This window comes from Lathamus discolor, chromosome 2 (genome assembly GCF_037157495.1).
Source record: "Lathamus discolor isolate bLatDis1 chromosome 2, bLatDis1.hap1, whole genome shotgun sequence".
Taxonomy (NCBI): Eukaryota; Metazoa; Chordata; class Aves; order Psittaciformes; family Psittacidae; genus Lathamus; species Lathamus discolor.
In genome coordinates this window covers 133,694,804-133,719,416 of record NC_088885.1, presented here as the reverse complement: position 1 = coordinate 133,719,416, position 24,613 = coordinate 133,694,804, and the positions used below count along the sequence as shown (strand labels likewise).

General features: G+C 35.7%; 1 protein-coding gene across 1 annotated transcript in view; it reads left to right on the top strand.

Moving 5' to 3' along the window:
- MMP16 (matrix metallopeptidase 16) overlaps positions 1-24,613 on the top strand; it is a 193,736-nt gene that overhangs the window by 121,653 nt on the left and 47,470 nt on the right. Inside the window, exons 5-6 of the mRNA XM_065668539.1 lie at positions 12,588-12,749; positions 15,595-15,812. Coding sequence (XP_065524611.1) covers positions 12,588-12,749; positions 15,595-15,812 — 380 coding nt within the window. The remainder of the gene's footprint in view (positions 1-12,587; positions 12,750-15,594; positions 15,813-24,613) is intronic.

Genomic DNA, 24,613 nt, shown 5'->3' with positions numbered 1-24,613 from the left:
CCTTGAAAAGACAGTGGGTGCAAAGCTGCACTTGAGAACAGAAAGATCCCTTTCAGTTATTGAAGAGGTAGAAAATGATAAAAAAAAAAAAAAACCAAAACATAAATGTCTCTGGCTGGCTTGTGAGGACTCAATCATTAGGTATAGTGCTATACAGATAGGAGAAAAGGATCTCTCTACTAGACATGCTAGACCTCATTTACGCTAAGGCTGCGAGTCAAATAACTGAAAATATTAACTGTTGGTGAGATAATGACCTCATTTTTATTGATTGGGTGAGTTCTTTTGCTTTCATGGAGCACCATTTTGGCTTTGAGAAAAGTACTTCATTTACATGTTATTAAAAGGGAAATCTGTTAAAAACTGGCAGTCAGTGAAAGCAGTCTTGTGGATGAATCCAACCCATGATCTAGATGTGTGCTTAGCTGGCTGTTTTTAATACATCCCAGGGGCTATTGTGTGCAATACCGTGCTTTCAGCTTCCTTCTGGCCTAAAATTACCAAGTGCACTGTAACGCAAACAAAGAGAAGCTAAGGAATACATCAAGAAGATTGACTTTGTAATATTCTTAGTTAAAACAATGGAAATGTAGGCTGTTACATACATCTCACATTGTGCATTTTGTGTCTATAGAAGCAAGGTGATATTTACATTGTGTGTTAATTGCCAAACAGAGGTGGTCATGATGAAGGTCAGGTCATAAACCAAAAAAGGCAGTGTAACCTGAGCCACTAAATTGCATACAGCTTTCATCATGCTGTAGGTAAACATAGGCAAGCCTATTTGGAGTAGTTAGGAAAGCTGCAAACTCAGTTATCCATTCAAACTGCAACTGGAGGTTATTATATCGCAAATACTAGGGCCAGTAGAACAGTCTGCTTGCATTTGTCATCTGCCTCAGTTCACAATCAGCTAGCCTGTCTTAAACTGCTAATAAAAAGTGTTAAAACCAAGCTGGCTGACTTTGCATGGGAATAAATGGGGAAAGTTCACATTGTCTGTTACATCAACTTTACTGCCAAGGAAATGTCTAGCAGAAAGGCAGAGTGGACCCTTGCTGACAACTTTGGCAAAAATTGCACATACATTGACAAAACAGAAGTGCTATATTTTTTCCCCCCAAAGATGTCTTTGTCTTAAACAACAATGAAGATAAGTTTATCTTTGCAAACTGGATTCATTTAGTCAGACACTCCTGTAAATGTGTTAAGGGATGTGAATATGGGGAACTTCAATTGAAAAATATTTGTTAAATCATTAAAAAGTTGAAGCTAACATTATTGGAATTTTGTGGGGTGTTTTAGCTTTGTTTTGTTTTGTTTTGCTTTGTTCTCCCTGCAGTATGCTAGAAAAGAATACTGGGAAGGCTTTTTTGTTCAGGCAAACATGTATTTTGAATGAGTGCATACATAAAATGTGGGCCACATGATTATTTTTATGACCCTACAACCCTTCACACACTGAGAATAACAAGAAAAACCAAAAGTAACACCTCACACATGACAAATAAATGAAGCTAGCTCCTACCTTAACCTTTTCTTCTTTTAGAAAGAAGCTTAGCAGATTTTGAGTTCTGAATCTGAGAGGTTTTTGTATAATTCTTGTACATGACAGAAAGTTTTAGGGAAGAGGAAACAAAATTAAATAATTTAACATATTCCAATATTTTTTTCTTATCCCCAATGCATCTTTTTAGAAGTGTTCTCCATCAGCTTACAAAAACACAATATTTCTTTAAAATGTGTGATGTAAAAATAATACTTATAGAGCTAATGGTAATACTAAACAAACTACCTTATGAGTTACGAGATTTCACACCAGAGAATGAATTTCAGGTTCTTGAAAGATTAGTTGCTATGGAAAGCTTGTGAAGAGCCATACTCTCAAACATGTTGGGTTTAAAAAAAAAAAAAGATAAAATCACCTTTATTGTTGAAAAGAAGTTGAAATCAGTTCACAACTAAAAAAATCACCTGTTAATTAATGGCTTGAAGTTGATTTTTTATTCTTTTCAGTCTGATCTATTAGTGAAAATAGTTTAGGAAAGAGAAACCATCTATGATCATCAGATTGTCCCTTTAAAAATAAAATGGCAGTTCTGCATTTTAAAGCAAGCACCAGGCTTAGCATTCCAACTCGTATGTGACCCAGAGACTTTTGAGTCTTTGTTTGCTGCTAGGGCCATCTTATGGAAACTTTTTCACCAAGACAGCAGTTTTAGAAAATCTGACTTTTCCCAAAGAAGTTCTATAGGATATTATTATTGCACTGCCCTCTCCTTTCCCCTGCCTTTCAAGGGCAAACAGAATCTGAAAAGTCATGTTGCAATTACTAAGGATGTTGTCATGGTTTCCTGAGAGAATGAGACAAGAATTTTACAGTAATCACATATTTATTTATCTGTTAAGCAGAAATTTAATGGATTGTTATTGCAAAAGTAGAAGAATGTAAAGTAACCCTAAAACATAAGGTAATACTACATATGACTTTTTCAAGAATATTATATGAATAACTAAACAATTTTTTAACCATATCTCTGGTCTCAAGCCTAGAGAATAATTTGTGCTTTATCCTGAAATTCTTCACTTAAAAATGCTTGAACCGTATGTTCTTGAGGCCAGAACAGTTTTAATCTATATTTAGACTCCTTCCCAAGTAAGTGGCTTGGGTTTCAAAAAGTGCTGAGCAGCTAACACCAATACCTGGAAACATCCACAGCTAAAACATCAGATTGAGAAAAAAAGGTTAAAGTAGAAAAATCAAAAAGAACCAGCTAAATTGAAAGAGCAACATTGTTTTGAGCAAAATGTTTTGTTGTAGTGGACAGGTTTAAGTCTCTAGTTCAAATCAATGATGAATGCTTCTTGGTTTTGTACATATATCATTTAAGTCCATATCCTGTACTTCTATAATGAATGTTTTGACACTGACTTAAATGAAAAGACCTAAGTCAGAAGCCAGAAGGGGGTGGAATTAATCTGACCATATGTTGATGTTTATATCCGAGTTAATCTCAGAGTCCCTTTAGAGTTAGAAGAGAGATATATTGCCTTCCTGGGTAAGATTTGTCGCATCCTGAAGTAGGTGTCTAAAATTAACTAGATGAATCATGTCCTGAAATACCTGTTTCTTATCACTGACTGTGAAAGGTGCAGGTATAGACATTTGTGTTACAGTTTTCTATAGCTAGATGGTTTCCACCAGTGATGTTGAATCGTGTGCAATTTCAGATTAGAGAAGAATTAAAGTGATAAGTACTTCCAAATAACAGCACCAACTGGGGTCCAAAGAAATTTTTCTCAGCAGCAGAGATGTCTGTTCTGGGAACAGTTCAGTATTATACTCAGAAAAAGTAATTATCCCCTGTCACACTTCGTATGGCAGGACAAACACTCTCCTATTGGTCTAAATATGGCAGTTCAAAAATAGATGGCACCGCTTATATTTTGAATGCATAGTTGGTAATATGTTAATATGTAAACATACTTTTAGTTTCCCTTTTCTGAGAATACAGCTCTTTATGGTGCAGTTTAGGAAATGATACTATATAAGTATCACGTTAACATCAGGAAGAACTTCTTTACTGTAAGAGTGACAGAGCACTGGAACAGGTTGCCCAGGGGGGTTGTGGAGTCTCCTACACTGGAGATATTCAAGGCCCGCCTGGATAAGTTCCTGTGTGATGTACTGTAGGTTACCCTGCTCTTGCAGGGGGGTTGGACTAGATGATCTTTTTAGGTCCCTTCCAACCCTTGGGATTCTGTGATTCTGTGATAAGTATGGGGAAATGAGACTGTCAGTATTCAGGGAACTGAAGGTATGGTAGTGACATAGGATTAAGGTTGATAGCTGTACTACAGCTAGCAGTGCTAGCAGAAGCAGTAAAAATATTAGGGCCTGAACTTCAGGGAGAGTTAACAATTACAGCATATACCAGCAGTCAGTCCTTAGCTGGTTTGTGTTTTAATGATCACTTGTGTTACTGGCAGTGTTCGCCATGGTGGCTGGCAGAGGTGGAGGGATAAATGCTCCCGGACCTGCCTGAGTATTGGATGTGGCGCAACAGCTGTGGGAGCAGTGTGCCCCCAGCGATTCTGTGCTTAGCTCCTTGCTTTCCAGTGAGAAACTCTAGTCTGAGAGACATCAGACATGGAACTTCTGGCATTGCCCATTCTCCCTGCCTGTGCCAGCCGCTGTCCCACCAGGGTGGGGTCTTGCTGAGCTCCTTACACATGGAAGGGAAAGTGTGCTAGGATTTACCTCTCCCCTGATGAACATTCCTGTGTCCAAGCTATCCTGCACTTCAGCAGAGGCAGCTGACCCCTGCCTTCATCTTGCTCTCTAAGCATCCTCATGCATAGGCTTTCCTCTGCCAGGGGGCCCAGCAAGATCACTTGGCTGCCTAACCATCTTGGCGTCTCCAGCACCCTTTCATCCTGGAAGATGCCTTTCCACAATGAGTGTTGAGGCATCTCCATGCTGACAAGTACCAAGAGTCACTAGTGCCAAACTGACAGTATTCTTTGAGTGCTAGAAAGGCTTACAGTGTTTCCTCTAGCTAGAGTGAAATGGACAGCTAAATAGATATACCACTAATAATACCAGATAACCAATAGATCAGAGTATTTCACATGAGCAAATTTTGATGAAGTAAAACCAAAGTAGCAGATTTGTCTTTCTATCATTTTTGTCCTTATATATGATCCGCAGTTTGAAGTTGTCTCAATTTAGAATATGGTACACATTAGGATCAGGTCTCCTTTGAAGTCTGCAGACTTCTTAGAAAACATATCTTCTTTTCAGATCAGAGAACTTCTAATGATTTTTTTTCTTAATCACTTTTCAAATTGGGATCCAAAATTCCCACTTCTTTTATCACCAGTCCAAGAAAAAAAAAAAAGAAAAGAAAAAAAAGAAAAAAGGCAAAATTCTATCTTTACATTTTTTTTCTTAATAAGAATTAAACAAGGAAGATAACAACGGACTGTTCATATAAGAACTGTTCATATAAAATTCCCAAATATGCATACAACATTATGTCACTTTCTCTTTAAAAAACCTTGAAGTCATATGTACATGTTACATACATAACATGACAGGGGAAGAACAATAATCTGTGTTTGATGGCTTTAATGTAAGTAAAGTCAGAGGATAATATAATTTCTGTCAGTAGTTTACTGACACAGGGTAAAAATTTATCTCTGCAGAAAGGCAACAGAAGATTTAGACATGAATTAAATTCTATGTGCATTCTATTGTGGGGATCTCAGTCAGCTGTAGGACTCTCAGATTTCTGCCCCATGGCAAGTTATATCTATTGTAAATATTGGCAGCATGACTTTGAACTTCCTCCTAGTAATTATGGGTATTTCTTTATAGTAGGACATACAGGACATGGGGAAAATGAAGAAAAAAAAAATCATCCCGTCAAAACAAAAGCAGCCACATGCCAGCATTTTAGCTGAGTGGCTAACAGAAAAAACTACCTTCATTTTTGTCAAAGGCAAGGATTTGATTTTAATGTGCACTCATGGACAATTAAGGTCCTTTTATGTTTAATCTCACTCAGACTTGCACTTGCTTAGGAGTGGTAGAGAGTTGTCCATTCCCTTCACATGAATGACCCTCAGGGACCATGGTGGATAGCTGAGAATTGTGTAATATATGCTCTTTTCACGCACACATACACTCCTGCAGCTTATTGTTCCCACAGCAACAACTAAAAACATAAACAAAGATAAGAAAGAGCATAGATATGGTTGCTACAGTATTTGCAGAATTTGTAATTGCATTGAGTCTACTGGAAAAAAGTGCAAATGTTATTTAACAACCTGGTCATTTCTAATGTTATGAGAATGGCCATTGTATTTTGAAACATTTTTACTTGCTAGGAGAATTTAATTTATGAAGATCTCTTCTGACAAAATGCAAAATTACATTACAAGTTTAATTTGTTTAAAATAGTTGTTATCTAAAGATGACCAGAAAACTCCCAAAACTTTCAGTCTGTTAATCAGCATGACTTTATAACTAATAGAATGACAATGCCATTTGAGAATGCCATTAATGGATCTGAGTCATGAAGAATTTTATCTCAAAAGCCAGAGATTCAGCATAAATGTAGTTATTGTTAGTTTGTTAGGTTCACTATCATATCAGGGTTTCCTCAAAGTATGAAATGAAGCCATAAATGTATTTGCAGAAGGAACACATACCATCATATTTACAGCTTTTTGGGAAGCAGCAAGCTCTTGTGTTTTCTTTACCTCCCCTAGCATCATTTCCAGCTGCTTTACTTCTCACTCCTTGGAGAAGTTGGTATTGATTCACTAGTCAGAATAGTTTGTGAAACTTTTCAGTACTAGTAATTGAAGCTGTGAGAAACTAAGATTTTTTTTCTATGCTTTTTTTAGAAATAAAATTAAGAAAACATAAAGTAATTAATTCTACCCATTTTAAGCAATTTACTAAAAGTTTCTGAGTGCACTTGGTAATAAATACAAGGAGTAAGGCAGAAATTCTTACCATTTCCATGTCTTTGCCTTCAAAATACAGGCTGATCTGTATTATAACAGAATGTGGGCTTCTTTCAAATATGTTATTTATCAGACTCCTGACTTCTTCTAAATTATGCACAAAATATGCAGAAATGGTATAATACTGCCAGGAAGGACATAAACACCTCTAAGCTCACATGTCCTTACCATATCACATCAAGTATCACTGAGTTACCTGAGACAATCTTCCCCTAAAGAAATATCCCTTTGTCAAATTTCAAGCAAGCAAGTTTAAATTTCACACTAATATGTTGATCTTTTAAAAACAGAATAGTTTTTCAAAGATATACACATGTGGGTGTAGGTGTACTAAATTATACACAGAGTAATAAATATATACTTTGTATATAATCAAGTGCCTGTACCTTCTCTTCTGTCGGCAAATACATATATATCAGTAAGTCAGTTTGCAGAGATTTTAGTGTATATGTTAGTATATGTAATAACAGTGTTAGATCCCCCATATTTTTATGTCATTCTCTTTTTCAAAATGGAAAAAGGGCTAAATGTATAGCTATGTTATTGAAAAATGATTGTTTAAAATACGGTGTGTACAAGATACACTAAATCCTTACAGAAAATGGGCATGCTATATATGATACATTTTTGTTTAAAACCACAAAAATTTAGTTTTGCTCTTCAAAGCTACTGCACCATCTCAGCTCCATCTTTTAGTGAAACTTTCTGTAATAGCCACCAAGCTACCAAATTTCACTGCCAATGCCAGAAGACTGAATTAATATCAGGCAACTATATGTGATTTTTTAGACTGGAAATCTTAATAAGAGTATGCCTATACTTAGGTCCATGTATACGCTTTGTATAGCATATATGGTGCTTACATAAGTGCATACATAATGTATATGCTCAATTCTGCTGTATTGCAGTAAGGTCAGAGAGTAAGACTTATCACTGACTGTTGAAGTAGCATGTTGAAAATTCTGTCCTGTTGGGAAAGAATAATAGCAACAAAGTTATTAAACTTTTTTTCTTTTTTTCCGGGTTTTTGCTTGGGTTTTTTTCCTTTTCTTTCTGCATGCTATGTAGAGTAAGAATCTTTTGTACTCTAAAGTTTGCAGCACTGCAGCTGGTTGGGATTAGCAGTGTTGGTTTGATGAGTCAATGGTACAAATTAACAGAAAAATAAAAATGCTGATTTCAAATACATAGACACAAGTTCATGGGTAGTGTGTGTGTAATATTTTATAATGAACTATAAGCTTGATTTTTAGGTACTGTCTTAATGATACAAGCCTGTCTTGTACAGATTTACCTTTCAGATTCATATGGACTTAATCTGAAATCATCTATCTGCCTCACATGAAAATAAAGTAGAATAATCTTTGGGAGAAATCGTATGTGTCTAAAACATTTTTGTAATTTTCCAGTTTGATTGTCATTTGAAATTCAGTTTCTAGATTTTTTTATTATTTTTCTCTGGATGGGAAAGTCTTCAAAATTGAAGTCATATGGCATTTAAACAATGGACAATTCGAGTTCACAATGTGTTGTAGCAATTACTGTAACGTGCCAAAGAGAAGAACCAAGTGACATGTCCTGAGATGACATTTAGTGCCGTATCAAAAAGATGGCCAAGTGATAAATCAAAAGCTTTATAAGCCATTAAGGATATTGCTTTTGTAAATTAAACTCACATACCATTTAAAATAGGAATTGATATCTTCATAACTAGGGTTTCTTAATAGCTTGCTGTGAACAAACATAATAGCTTTGTTTATCTAGAGATATGAAAAATAGTGTATATGTTAACTACAGGGAAAGGCTTCCCTATATCCCATGCTCCACAGTGGTGGCTGTTGAATATTTGATATGTTAATGCATACTTATATTCTGGTATTTGGGCAGTGATTGTAAAGTCAGGCAGATTTATTACCTAAAATAGTTTATAGCCTTAGAGAAAAGTGTCAGTATAAAAATAATAATTTTGTCTTAGTTCTTTACACACAGTATCTTTTTTCTTCCTTGTATCCATTCTGTTCCGAATCACCATGCTAATGGGGAACACAAGAACAGAGATGCACAAGTTTTGAGCTTGTGAAACATATTTTCTGATGTTTTTCTACTACTCTATAAATACGATGTAACTGAGTCTATCACAGTGAATATTCACCATTGTATATTCTGCAGGGACAACTTTCAGTTGGAAAATCATCATTATCATACATAGTTTAACTCTTGTTATTCATGACTCATTGAAGTTTTGTGATGGTATTTCATTTTGCCAAGTTCATTTTGCTGGCAAATTTCATTTTGCCAGCATTACTTGGGTAATGCTGAAATACAGACTCATTTGTGACTCTCTCCTTCAGTGATGGGGATTGAATACCTTTAAAAGCATCCAGTGTCAGGATGATATGAGCTGGTATGAGTGTTCACTTGCGTTTACAATCCTTCATCTTGCTCTGACCACTGGCCAAGGAAGTGAAGTTGTCCTGCTATTAACCTTGCAGTCAGGCTTCTGTCAATCAGCCTGGAGAGAAAGAGAAAGCACTCAGGGTTACCTGTCTGTAATCTTGGTAGCTAGTTACAGTAACATTGAGATGCTCAAGGCAAGTCTGCTCCTGAAAGGCAAAGAGGGACTGAGTAACTGTTGTCTAATTGGAGAAATCTAATTATATGCAAAGAAAAAAGGAAGGAAACTAAGACAATAGTAAGTTCTACATGCGTTGGTCTCAGGCAACAAATCCTGAACTGGTTTAAACCTCAGTTTCAACTGCACTAAGTTATTTGGGTCAGTTTAAATTCAGGATACCCTGGAGACAATCATGACTCTTTATGGAAATTGTTATGAATAATGGAACTGTTTGACTACAAGTAGAAAATATGTTCTATGTTAAATCACTGACACCCCAGGCAAGAATATTCTCCCAGCTCTTTCCTGTGACCTTCTCCCTTTCCCCCCTTATTCATTGCTCTAAGGGCTGCTCTGTGTTTACCACATTTAATACCTCCTCTGATGGTTACAAGTTGCATTGCAGGAGGAGCAATTACTTTTCATAGTCCTTTTGCCTTTTTCCTTGTTGTATTTGGGCATTAACAAAAGTCAGAGGGGCAGTCAGATCCTGAAAAAATATATATCCTTTTTTTTAACATAATCACCCCTATTCGAAAAAGAAACGAAGAAGACATACTAAGAAACGTCCACCCCCTACATAATATCTACTCTCTGACACTGTCCCACTGTCATTTAGAACTACTACCTTAGAAGTGCTCTACCATATGCTCATTATCTGTCATCCCAGAAGGAAAATATGCCAGTAGATGACAGTGTGGTTTATTTATTTCTCTGTTACTAATGTAATTCCCACCTCTTCAAGGTCAGCATGGAACTAAATATGGAAATTCATGGAGATATTTGTGGGGACTTAATGAGGACTGATAACCAAAGGATGTATTGATTCTTCATGTATTGCATAACTGGCACAAATAGAGAGAAGCAATAGATTCTTCCCACACTCTTCATTAATTGAGATTTCTTGAAATTTTAGAAATTTTGATAAATTCACTTCCTCAAAGATCTTTGAGGCAGATCTCCTGCCTCAAATAAAAGACATTGAATACCACATGTATAACAAACAACCTCTGGTGTGACCAGCCTAATAATAGTGGTAGAAGCAAGTAGTATTAGTTTAAAACTATTTGAAAAAGGTTCAATAAATCCTGTGGCCAACTTATTAGTACAATTATTAATATAGGACCTAGACCGGTTAATATTCTTAATTATGATGTAGGAAGAACAGGTCTAGGAGGCAAATTTTCCTTTCACATGGTCTGAAAGGCAAAATAAAGTTTCATCTTAAATATATGAGCTAATGCGAGACAAAGAAATATTTCATTCTAATAAACCTGTGTTAGAACTTGTCACTTTCATAAAACGCAGAAAAGAATTGTAAAATAATGTGAGACATGTCACAGTACAATACAGAACAGTAACATCTTCTTGCTTTATGCCTTTCCATCTTAAGCCTATAATTTTTAAAATTATATTAATTATTCCATTATGAGTGCAGAATGAAAACCTGTCCAGAGTTTCTCCTGCGCATCACTTCCAATGCTGAGGTTACCTACAGAAGATGTAGATTATTCATATGATATATGAAATCAGCTTGGACTGCATATAGAAGGGCAGATTCAGATGGCAAAAGCATTTGTCACAGGGACAGTCAAGCTTATCAAACCTGTTACAACAGCACATTGAGAATCTACTTTAGTATAAAAAGAACTGCATCCAGGAAAAATATTGTAATGAAAATATTTCATCTGCAAAGCATATAATTATGAATGGTAGGATAAATTCCTGTAATTTCTGAAAGCATATTATGTGACATTAATTTTTGAAAGACATTATTTTTTTTTTTGCTCAGTTATACCAAATAAAAGAGCAACAACATTTAGTTTTAGTATTTCCTGATTAAAGATCAGACATTAAAAGAGTCTGTCATCTAAGCACACACGTTTAGTTGTGACTGTTTAGATGCTTTCAATCGAACATTTATTTTGCAAACATCAGCATGACTCCATACATACTTCTACTGCCAAGTCTTTCCCCCTTTCATATATACTTGAGAGAAAGTTTATTTCTTTGTGTCAACAAGAGGAAATACTTGAAAAATTAAAATTTTGTCAACTATGTCCTCAAAGTTCTGTAAGTATATATGTAAAATTTTTACTAAATTAAACTTTCTGACATTATTCTATTAATATTTTAATAATACTTAGAATTCCAGATAAAGTGCTAAGAGTGGAAAACAACTGTCTGCCCCCTTCTTCTTCTACAGAAGAAGAGTTAATGTTGAGCGTTTTCTTGTTTCAGTATACAACTATTAGGCCAAAGCGTAAGCCTTTCATTATTTGTTCACTCTTTCTACAAGAAACTACATACTGCACGTATCAGCTGTTTTACTTGAGTCCAGCCATCCAAAAGTTAGATGCTCGGCATCTAAGCTGCTGATCTAGAATGCTTGTCAGTGGGAGAGGAGCACACATCTGGAGGATGATTCTTCCCATCCCTAGGTGGTAAAAATGAGCAGTATCCTAGATGTGACCCTCTCCCACTGACCAGAATCTTTCTCTAGATGTAAAACTAGATTTTCCAAAATCTCATTATATGCCAAGTTGACTACAGAGAGAATCGGTAAAAAACGACTCATAGACAGATATGCTGAACTAAGTCTTAGATGAATAAAAATAGACAAAATTAATATTATAAAGGTCCAACTCTGAATTTTTTATAGAAATTGTCCAGTTGGCTTTTATTTGCTTTTGCTTCAGAGTCATGATTCTACTGCTGAAACTTCCAGTTGTGTCTAGTACCCTGCAATAAAAAATGAAAAGACAATTTTTAGAAGGGAATAACAAAAACTTAGACCTTCAAAAAAATCAAAAGTTCTAATACTTAAGGAAGCAAGTACAGTTACGTGGGAATTACACAATGAAATGAATAAGGACACCCTATTTTAAGAAGGTAGCACAACACCCCTATTTTCCGCATTAGCATTTCAGTTACGGTGATTCAGAAATGAACAACATCTACAAGTAATCATGAGGGGTCTGATTACTTGGATGACTAAGTTCCCTGTGGGATTTATCCTAAATAGGTAGTCAGTTTGTGAAGTTTACTAGACACAGCAAGGGTATTGAAATAATGTCTTGATGCAAGGATTTTTAGTCAGTTTCACTGCAACATCAAATTTAAGTCAGAAGTTGCATGCAAGCCTATACATGAGGTATGACATTTGAACTCTACATTAACCATGTGCATGCGTTAAAAGATTATACTTACAATATCTATAAGAGTATCACGATTTATAACAAAAACGGTTTCCTTGTTTAGAAAAAGGGAAAGCTACCTTTACTACTACATTATCCTTATGAATAATTATTGACTTACCTTTTAAAATTCAAATTCAGTGAAAACATCTTTCAAGTGCAGAATACTCCAATCATGTTATTTCTGTTGCTATGCTTATGGTTTTAAAGGTCTTCTTTTGCCTTTCTTCTCTTTACAGGAAATGATCTGTTTCTGGTTGCAGTGCATGAACTGGGACATGCTCTGGGCTTGGAGCACTCTAATGATCCCACTGCAATCATGGCTCCATTTTATCAGTATATGGAAACTGACAACTTCAAACTACCTAATGATGATTTACAAGGCATCCAGAAGATATACGGTATGTCATACTCTCATTAAGCAGCCCGTTTTTCGCTTCAGAATACATTGTAGGTCCTCCTGTCTGTACTACCTCTCCAAGAGAGTTTGTTACTGTAGACTCTGCCAGCTGTTATGCCAAAGGCCATTTTGTGGATAAGCCAGAGATTTTGATGAAGCTCTTGTACTTTGTTTCTCACTGTTTATAACTTGCATTCAAATTTTCAGTCAGCTGGAAGAGTAATTTTTAATGTTTTAAGAAGCGATAGACAGTATCAGCAAAAGGATCCCAAACTATTAAAATATTAAGAAATACAGGACTTCAACCATAATGAGTAGTAGTCCAAGCGTATATAACTGGATTGATTGCTTCCTTGCTTATCAGTTTCCTGGGTGACAAAATCTGTGGTACCAGAAAAATCCTTTCTTGTGATAACTACAGCAAACTGATCTGAAAACAATGTTATTACCAGTCCAAGATTTTGATCTTCCTAGTGGGAAAAAAATCCCACTTTTTAATATATGTTTGTTTAGGGGGTTTTGTGGCCTGATAAGAGACATGTAGATAAATTCTACATGTATGGAATTCAATTTGACAAGGCAAGGTAATTGAAAATGAAAAACAAAACAAAATAATAACATTATTCTTATGGGTCAAAGTTAACACTAACTCCCATATTACTATTCTTTACATTTCCGAATACATGGTTTTGGTTTTGTTTTTAAAGACTTCGATTCTATTGGTATATGTTAAACAGTCTGTTTTATTTTTTTTTCTGTGGTATCTCTGTGTTAATTCTATGTATCTGGTACATATCATTTGAAATTGCTTTGCTTAATATTCCCCTATTAATTCTGTATTGCGTTAAATTTTTTACTTACAATTATTTTCATTTGAAATGTTTTCTATGTTTATATTGAATATTATCAGGACTATGCCTTGTTTAACTTCACTGCTATAAAGGAGAGCTGTGATCATGTAGAATTACTGTACTGATAACTAGAACTCTGCAGCCTCCATGTTTTATGTTAACAAACTTTTATTGCTTAACAAGCACTGATGTATATTTTCATAAAGCGTAAATAGCAATTTCAAAATGATTGGGTAATGAAGTCTTGTTTGGTTGTTTTATTTTTCCTGTGTGATTAGATGGAAGGAAGGTTGTTTCTCATGACCTCATAAGTTGGTAGTCTAGACTTGAGGGCTAGACAAGAATTTTGTGCTGAAAACTAACTGCTAAGCTCCAACAGCTGTGGGCTATACATTAGGAGAAATGTGTTACCCCTGGGAAGTAATATCTAACATCACCACCAAATGGCATATGAAAGCTTTGGTTTGGGGTTAAAGACTTTCCAACATTAACTACTGCAAACTGGTTCCTTCGCTTCCTTTAAAATCAAGAGGCGATCTGGAATCATATGCCTCAATAAAAATGTCACACCTATTAAAATAACTACTTTGGTCTGCAGCATTCCTTGAAACACCATTATTAGCTGTAAATTATAAAGGTCACAAGCCTTAAAATTGTGAATGAAATAAATGTCTTATTAAATTGCATAACAACCTTTTGGAGAGCTTAATATTTCCTTACATAGTCCATCTTATTTTTTAAAAATGTTTGGTTTTCTTTTAATGTATCAGAAATTCAAAAGCCATTTATGCAGATTTACAGTTTTACAGTTGTCTTAATATTCAAAAGTCTTTCTGAAGCTGCTCATACAAATGATCTTTATTTTTTAAAGTCAAAATTGTTGATGTATTTAAATGATTGGGAGAGAGGCCTAAATAGAATGAGCAAAATTAAAGTGTTCTTCTTATTTCTAGAAATCTTACTGATCCAACTGAAACTTCTTACATTTTGTACATGAAAAATATAAGTAAGCATAATAATGTGTAGAAAGGGAAAGGTATTATCAGTATAACCATTGCAAGTCATTTAGTATGCTGTTGGGGTTATGAACAGCATCTGTCTAGGGTGGCCTTTTGACTTTCAGGTAGAGAAATTATCAGTGGGATAGTTATTTCACTTGTCATCAAACTCTGTATATTTTGACAGATAATGTATTTGAAAGAAGAAAAATATTTTAAAATTGCTGTACAGAGTTCTAGTTTTTCACTGTATTTCTTTTTAATCCATTTATCCTCAGAACAATCCCCTTAATTACTAGATATCTAGGATTGTAACACTCACTGAAAAGAAAATTAAAATAAGAATTAATTTCAGAATATTGAGTAAAACTTGTGAATTATGTTTTTTGTTTATATGGATGCCTAGAATCTGAAGTCCAGTTTCAATAGCTTCTGTACATAGCAAGGGGTATGGGGGAGAGCTGGGAATGTGCTGTCACTAATGCACATGACATTACTGGGCCTACATTCTGGGTCTTTAGGAAATATCAGGTATGCTACATACATGTGTATGTGAATTGATGAGTGAAATTTAAAAATATGAGTTGAAAATCCATTAACTTCTGATGATTCTATTAGGAACACATTTTTTATTTTCCTTTATTTTGTACAATAGGCAATGATTCTGTTTTAACAGTTCTTACTCTGTTGGTAAAGTATGTGCTACAAACCGCATCTCTTCTAAAATGATGGTGGACTATGCATCCTTTGCAGGTTTTATTTAAATATTATTCCAGTAAGGAAGGAAGATTCTGGATAGAGAAAAGAAATTATTTTCCTTGGGCTTGGTAGTTATTTGTTATACCCTTTAACAAGACAGGAAAAGTGTGTTAGGTCACTTTTTCCATTCCCCTTTCATTGTAGGATTTGCACTGCTTACAGCAGGTTTTTGTTGTGTATTTCTTTTGAGTACCTCTGGTGGGCATTTAAATTACATCCTGCTGCTATATTTTTAAAGGTCCACCAGACAGGATCCCACCCCCAACACGACCTCTGCCAACAGTGCCCCCACATCGTTCAATCCCTCCAGCAGACCCACGGAAGAATGACAGGCAACCTAAGCCTCCCCGGCCACCCACTGGTGACAAACCTTCCTATCCCGGAGCCAAGCCTAACATCTGTGATGGGAACTTCAACACTCTGGCTATTCTTCGCCGGGAAATGTTTGTTTTCAAGGTAGGAGGCTGTGAATTTTTCAGTGTTACATCAAATGTCTACATTTCTCCTTTTCTTTTGTTAAAAGCAAACTCTCATTCATCATGACTCCACTTTCCCAGACTGCTCACAGTCAGAAAGTTCAAGAAAGAAATTAAAAAATAAACATATACATGGTTTCAGCATCTAGCAGAGGACTGCTGTAATATTCTATCTTGGGAAAATACCCGTGTCAGCAGAAACTCTAATGCCTCAAAATGCAAGGGTAAATAAATGCTGCATGTTATGGAGAGATAGAAAGTTTAAATCAGTCATGAATAATAGGAGTGATTTTGCTGGGAATACAGCCACGTCCAGAAATACAGTAGATATTGTGTCTTCAATGCCTTATTTTTTTCCATGGAGCTATAATTTTAACTTTATAATTAGATCTGTCATTTACAGAGGAAGTTTGTCATTGTGTTGTGGTTGCCTTGAAACCACAATATCTCAGTAAAGGACTTTGCCATAGAAATCTTATTGCAAATGTGTCATTATTTATTTCCATTTATCTTCTTGCTCTGAGCTGAAAATGTGGTATATACAACAAATTAAAATAAACAAATGGAACTGGAAGGCAATCTTTTGATAGAAGGACTTTGCTAAGACTCATGGACATCAAAGCTATTTTAGGAGGATGATCTGCAATATGTTTTCCAGAAGGCATTGAATGTTGAAGAATAATTAAAAGTCCTTATTATTTGGCCTCTTAAATGAATTTGCTGACAGATAGTGCTGCAGAAATGTTCCAGAAAAAGGCAACAGGATAATCTGTTATTTTGAACTACTGGTGTGTCAAATTTGCTTAAGCAATACGAAATGGGATCTTTGTTTTGTATGATATGATTCTTTCTAACTTCAACATCATTGGTAGAGAAGAAGGGCCTTTCACATGAATAAATAAATGCTTTTCCCTTCAGCAGTAGTGTAAGTATTAGGGAAGTGCAATGAATTTGTCTGAAAACACAAAGCTCTCAATTCAGCGTCTTTTGTTGTCCTTTCTAAGACCCCTTTCACCCTTACATGTTTATGTAATCCATCACTCCAGATAAACCTTATTAGCAATGCTACCCAGGCTTTCACTTTCTTTAGCATACCTGAAAAAATACATACAAATAGCTTTACATGAATTCATTCAAAATTATTGGGCTACCTTCACAACCCAATGGGCAGGAAACATTTTTTCTATAAACAGCTAAGGATTTAGCTGGTCCTGGGGTATTTAGCCTTTTACGTTTGAACAAATGGGAAATCTTCAAATACTGGGAGGTCCTGAACCATCAGTCTTTTTATGACTAAAATGCAAAGGTTAAGGGAGAATCTAATTTTCTAACTTGACATTAAACAGGGTAGTAAAATACCTACTTCAATCTCATGTCATCCACCTCAAGAGCAATAGAAGAAACTCATTTATTTTAGACATAAATGGATAAATAGTGAAATATTATCCAACTAATACAAAATTTCTTGTCTAGCCAAGTTTGTGTTCCTGGGTGAATAAATTCATCACCATTATTAATCGCTTTTACCTATTCTGACTGAAAATACAAAGAAGTTTTCTCCAAAAATGTTTGTTTACTGCCTTAACACTACATATTTACTGTACTGTTTGTGTGCTTACTAGTGTGCAAACTACATTTATATTCCAAAATTAAAACTCCATTCATAATCCACACCCTAATGAGGAAACACAGGAAAACTTTGTCAGAGAAAAATGACCAATAACAGGGTGTTTACAGATTTCATGTTTAGAGTCTGACTTTCTGAAATAAAATTGCTGCAATCATAAAAGCAACATGTTGGGAACAGAAGAAGGAGCTCGCCTTTGTCCAGATTAATTTCTTTAAGAAAGTTCTTAAGTTCTTAAAATTCTTCCTTTCTCCTCAGGGTACATGAGAGCATGGCAAAGCATGACTTGGATTAGCATGCTAAGCAATAGAGTTTACTTACATATATGTGCAAACCTGATTTTGTAGTCTGACTGTGAATGCTTGAGTTGGTAGGCCTTAACTTTCTCTTTTGTACATTAATGTGCTAATGAAGTTTTTTGTCTGCTAAAGGATTTTCATTACCTGTTTTAGAATATTGTTTTACCTGGGGGTGTGGGGCTAGTGTATGGGGAGGAGTATGAAAGGGACAGAAAAGGGGAGAAGGAATTAAAAATATCAGGGGGTATTATTAATTTCCACCTTACTTTGCAGAACCTCAGGGTGGCAGGTTATAAGGAAATGTTGCACATGTCAGATTCTAGCAGAAGCAGGGCAGGAATTAGTTCTCAGAAGGTATAAACAGGAATAGGGACTGAATACAGGAAAGGCATCCAGCCATGGAGGAAGTGAATCTGGAGGTTCTATGGCTTGACAAAATTAAAAAAGCAAGCCTTTCTGCACTTGCCCCTCAATGACAGTACAAGGATATATTGGGAAATGATGGGCTGAGAGCCAATACAGAGAGGTATAGAAGAAAATGGGATTGATGGCAATACTGTACCAGGTGGAAACAATTAAAGAAGAATTATGACCTTCACTGGAAGAATTATTGCTGGATAGTTCCCAGATGAGCTAAATTAATAAAATTGGAGGATAATCAAATAATATCCTTTTCTTTCTTTGTCTTTATCCACAGGTCTGTAATGCATTTTACTGCCTAGTAAAATCTGCCATGTATGCCACGAACCAATTTCAAATAGACACTTTTTTATCTCATGGGCAAGTCTGAAGCTCAGGAGCTCAATTTGTTTAAATAATCCTTGAAATTGCTTGGGAACTTAGCCACAGAGTTGAAGAATATGAGCCTTTTCTAATATTTAAATTCTAATCTAAACATAAAAATGAAGCGCGAAAGATAACAGTTTGAGATACACTGCAGATTTTTATAGAAGATGGCAAACAATATTAATTTCAAGATTGTTTTCTCTTGGCTATTGAGCTATTAAGTGCACTTAAGAGTATCAGAATATTAGAAACAATTTCTATGTTCAGTCAAACTGATAAGCTTTGTCTGATCTGGCATTCTTGAACGGGTATATCCAAAGTAAAACTGGAAAACAGTGAACTTAAAGGGAAAATGGAATTTACACTTGTCCATCCCTTTTTTTATTGTTTTGCCATCACTTTGGCAAAGCATCAGTCCTAGCAATACTTGATAAAAATTTTAGGGTTATAGAAATGAAATAAAGAGGAACTGTTCTTGATCTAATATGAACAGTAAACACAAAAGTAAAGCAATCAACTTGTTAAAGATTCCCCAAAGGCCACCAAATAAAATTAAAATTTGGTGGATCTATTGTTTTGGTAGAAATTATTGGATTTTAAAGAAAGCAAAACTATTTGTCACCAAATATATTGGATTACTGACATATAAATGTATTGTCTCAAAGGGACTTCTTCCTGAATTCTTTGAATTAGATGCCCTTAAAATGCCCGTTCTATCTGGAAGGCTTGGAGGCACAGTATGCTATAGAAGAAAAATATCAGTTAAAGTATTGTAGCTACTGGTTTCTGTTGTCATCCACTGTTATTTTGAAATGTATGAAATTTGTCTTAATTGAATGCATTTTTTTTTAATCACTGCTATTACACGATACGTTTGAGCCCCTGTAAGCAACCATCAGGATAGAAGAATGTCAGTGCCAGAATTAATGAGTGCCAAGTTTTTATCTTGAGATTCCAGTTAGCTTCTGTATTTATGCTGAATGCAATTAGTATTTAGCTGTCACACTCACTTCCAATCTTTTCTCTAGCTAGAGTTAGAACTCTCCTGGGACACAGAAAATGGTGAAAAACAAATTGGCCTTCCTTTTCTGGGAAAGTTGTGCAAAGTGGCATGACTCTGTCTTTAATGGAAAAACCTCTCAGCCATTATATATAGCAATATGTGGTGTCTGACAATACTGTCTTCTCCTTAAAGACTCCTGAGAGTACCTCCAGGGCTACTGCATCATGAAAAGAAACCCCATTGTCTAAGGTCACCAGAAGAGGTCCATAAGTGAGGATGCTTACAGCATATATTTCTACTTTTTCCTGTCTTCTGTGCAGTTCACACTGCTTTTCCAGCCTTCTGAAGCAAAACAGTTTTGAAGATAATCTAGAATGTCCTATCAGTAAAGGGACTTAACATTAACACGTTCTGAATCTTTTACACAGTTAAAAAAATGATGGTTGAAGGGAGCCAGTGATTGCACAGAATGTTATCGTCTCTCTAAGGATGCAGATCAATTAACAGTGGTTGCTTATTCTTTTTATTCTTATTATTTTTGGGGTGTGTATAGCTTCTGTTTGACTCTACAGGCTGACTGATCCTTGGCAACAAAACTACCTCTAGCTCTGTTTCAACAATCTGTGTAATTGTTGTTGTTAATATCCTTTTTCTTTACATCCTTTTCAGTTTCGCAGATTTTAACAAAGTACTTAGATTTTTTAACTGGTTAAATCTAGAAAAGTAAGCACTAAATGTGTGGAACTTGTTCTATGACCAAGTTAGAGGGACAAGTCACTGCTCTTTATGTGGCACAGTTTTTTTGCCTCACAGAACTTCTCATGGAGGTTGCACCGGCCCGTTCTTTTTTTAATGCTAAATCTTTAAGAAACAAATGGATCCTATATAATCTATAATGAATTTAGTATTCATATTGGAAAAGTTGACTCACTGCTAGAAGAACAGCATTTTTAGCCACTGTCGTATGCTAAGGTGTTTGTTAAAAAGGTAATGTAAGCATAAGTGAAAGAAGCTTGTCCATTAGACAAATAATTTACAGCTGAGAGAAATGTCTTCTGAAATGTTAACATTACAGATGGTAGAATATGGAACTAATTTTAGGAAGGCCTTAACAGGCTGTGTTTTACTATTTTATAGTAATTTCTCCACAACTTGCAGAAATTTGTTTTCTGACTCTTCATCTGCTAAGAACCATTGTAAAAACATTTATGACGTGCCAAACAGCCAAGCCAATTAGGCTGTCATTAGCCCTTGGCATTAGTTTAGACTGCAGTTCCTTTCATACATAACTGTATAGATGCCATTTAATATCCCTTTCAGAACTGTGTATTTATACAGGGTAAGCTGTTAAACACAAACGGAAAAGGAAAACTGTTTCTTGATATGTGGCAAACACATGAGGAATTTTTAAAGCATTGTAGCATAGGCTATTTAATCATAACTAATAAAAAAATCTGTGAGATGGAGGGAAAATAATAGTAAAAAGCAGAGACAAAGAAACAGCTGCAGTATGAGACTTGACTCCACCTTATTTGAAAGCAGGCATGTTTTCAAAGCTCCCCTGGCCTGTTTGTGTAGCTGGTTTTTGTCCCATGGTGCTGGGGATGTCTGGGCTGTCAGTTGCAGCCTGGGAAAGTTCAGCAGAGGATACTATGGAAGTAGACACTTTGGGGTCTGAGAGGGAAAACTGCTTAACAGCTCAGCTGTGAAAGACGGGGGACAGGAGGTCAGAAGTAGCTAAGTTTGCAGAGAGCAGAGAGCGGACTCCTTTCCCCCTACTTTTTTATATCTTTATGTTAGGATGAACAATCTAGTGGAATTCACCATTTTTAAACTCATCAGGGAGGACTGCTGTAATTCAGTAATTCATCAGGTAATTCAGGTTATATGCTTAAAAGGAAGGAGAAAAGCAGCAAAAACTCAGTGCAGATTTCAGTGTATCACAGCAGACCAAGCCCATTGGAAATGTACAGGATGGATGTTTTTTGGCACAAAACCAAATTGTAGGATATCAAGAAGGGGAAAAGCAGAAACATGCTGGAATGCTAAAAATTCATAGCTTGTATATTTTTGGTAAATGTATACTTTCACTGAGAGATGTAAAATTTTTTACCAGTGTTGCCTGAACCTCTCAGTATGCTTCTAAGCTAGGGAAGGGTTTTAGCTAACACATTTCACAGGTTTAAAATGTGAAGCACAGTCTCTTCATCACTGTATGTAAAGTAGGTAGCATATTCCATCCAGCTGCAGAGGAATTTAGGCAAGAATGTAATCATCTGGGTAATAATAGTACCAGAATAGTTCAATTAAAAATCCTTCTGCCCTCTAACCTTTTAAAAATTCTCTTGTACTTTATTGCATAGTTTTATGTTGGTTCGAAAGACGGCAAATCAGTATAGCTGTACTTATTATCTAGCACCTACTAACCTACAGGTATATTTCTACACACATAAATACTATACAAAGCTCTAAAAAGTCAGAGCTGTAGTATTAGGGCTTTATTTACAAGTGTTGGTGTAACGGATATACATGTTACTGAAACTTGTAAGCAACTTGAACTGATTAGCTGGTTGTTCTGTCTGGCTAATAAAATTCCTATCATTCATGTACTAGCCCATTAAGAAGGATAACCTTAGCAGGATGCATGACGCAGTATCTTCAGCAGGGCTTTAGATTTGTCTGAAGAAAGAGTACTTTTTTTTTCTCCCCAAATGGCTATGTTTTCATTGGCAAACAATGTGGTGTGAAAGGATTTGATCAGTAGCAGAGCAGATGGTACTGAGCTCCTCTCATGTCCATCATATGTGCTTTGCTTTTAATTAAATACAGTCTGTCCTCTGAGGCCAAATAGTTCCACTATACATGTGGTTCAGATTTTTCTGAAAGGTAGCTGTCCCTTAGGCACTGGTGTCTTTGACTGTGGACCCCTTTGAGAGTATATCACGCAAGCATTTCATCTAATGCAAATGGTGTTTCCATCTTCTGAATGTCATTTCTCACACCATCTTGACCGAAATAAAACATCACATGTTATTTCTCCTGAAGCCATTTTTTGTATGACGAGATAGCTTGACTACCTTCATACTGCGAGTTTGGATGATGTGCATTGCAACACAGTCCAGGGAGAAGAGGTAGATTTAACAGCCATGCTGAGACATCACTTTGACCTTACAGACTAATATCCTTCTGAATTTTCTTTTCCTTCTGAGAAAAGGGAGGCAGAATGCCTTGTTTAAATTCAGTTTAAACATAAGAAAAAGCTTTTTCTGGAACATGTTGTCCAGAGAGCATGTGGAGTCTCCATCTTTGGAGATAGTAAAAATCTTACCGGACCTAGACCTAGTCAGCTGGCTGTAGCTGACTCTTCTTTGAGGAAAGGTAGGGATTGGATCTCTAGAGGTGTCTTCCAACCTCAATCCTTCTGTGATTTTGTGTAGCAATTGAAATATGAGTATTACAAAGGCGTAGTCTCCCAAAATGTTTCTGTGTTACCTGTTTTCCCCGCTTTCCTCCAAAGTAGCTTTTGAACATTTCTTCATACTCCTCCAAAATCTCCAGAGGTCCCTTCTAACCTCATCCATTCTTTGATTCTGTAAATCCACTGAAATTTCACTGTTTCACCCAGTCATTTCCCAATAGCATTTGATCCATCATCTCTTTGGGGATATAGCCCTCACATGCAATAGCTAGTGAGACTGAGTCAAGAGACTCTTCTCTGACTTCTGTATTCAGGTCAGAAGAGACCAAGCAGAGGAGATTGTGGTGTGTGGCTGCTGCTGACAAAGCACTTAACAAGGGAATTGCAGGGGAAGGAATGTCTGCCCTTTCCAGCTGTGTGAGACAGATCCACTACTGTCTCCAACCCTTGTCTCAGCTTACAGGGGAAGTCACCCTCCTTTCTATGGTCAGGCTGTGGGCTAAAAGACTTTATTCAAAGATTGACTTGGTCCTGTCTCTGTGAGACACTTACCATCTCATGGTCAGCCAGTAATACCTACCAGGTGTGCTCCCTATCCCAGGGAGTCCTCATAAATTAGAAAGAGGTACTTCAGGCTTCAAGAGTTTTCACCTTCGGATGGACAGGCTGAATTTAACAGAAATGCTCAAGTACTTGTCTGAACTCATTTACAAATGTGGTAGTAGGATTTGGGACAATATTCATAAAGGTTCAAACAGTTAAATGTGAGTCTTCAAAAAAATCTTATTTCTGGTTTAGTTTTAATCTAATATATACTGGAAAATGTAAGAATAAGTACTTGTAAATCATAGGCCAAAACTCCGTGAATTTGTCATTCTTTAGATGTAGGATTTTTGTCATTTTTTAATAGAGTGGAATTGGCAAATCTGAAGATCTCAATTACCTTCTTTATGGAAAAGGATAGAGTGGGTCAAATTTAAAATATTCTCATTTATATATTTATATATATTTATATATAAAAAAAGACTTTTTCTTGATGCCCCCAAAATAATTCACAGGATCGTCCAACAAATAATAACATACTGAGATGGTGTTAGTTGTGTATTTAGAATTGCTTTTTCTTAGTAATTGAATATAACTGTTTCTTTTTCTTTCCATACGTCAAGAAGTTCTGAAATCTAGTCAACCATTCACATAATTCTGCTTTCAGTCAGAACAAGTTTTGCATACTATCAAATGCAAGAACTATAGAAAAATTGTAGTTCTGCATAGCACTGTTAAAGAAGTGAAAGACATTAAAAGTACAGATTGAAAACATGTACATGAAAGACTTTGATCTGGCAGATTTACTTCTTATGAATAACACAACCTAGCAGAGAACCTCAATGTTAAATAGACATGCACATAAGCTCTCAGTAGGCTTAATCACTTAAGGACTAACTATGTGTATCAAAGTTAAAAGATAAAATCCTTTTTTTTTCTCACAGTTATATTTGCTTGCTACAGACAGAGAATGCTGTGACTCAATTAATTATTTACTTGTTATTTTACTACAACAAAAAAGGCTAACATAAAGCTTTAACTGAATGCTAGGGTAGAAAAGGTATTTAATTTTGTAGAACTTGCCTGTTTTCAGAGGTTCTTAGCG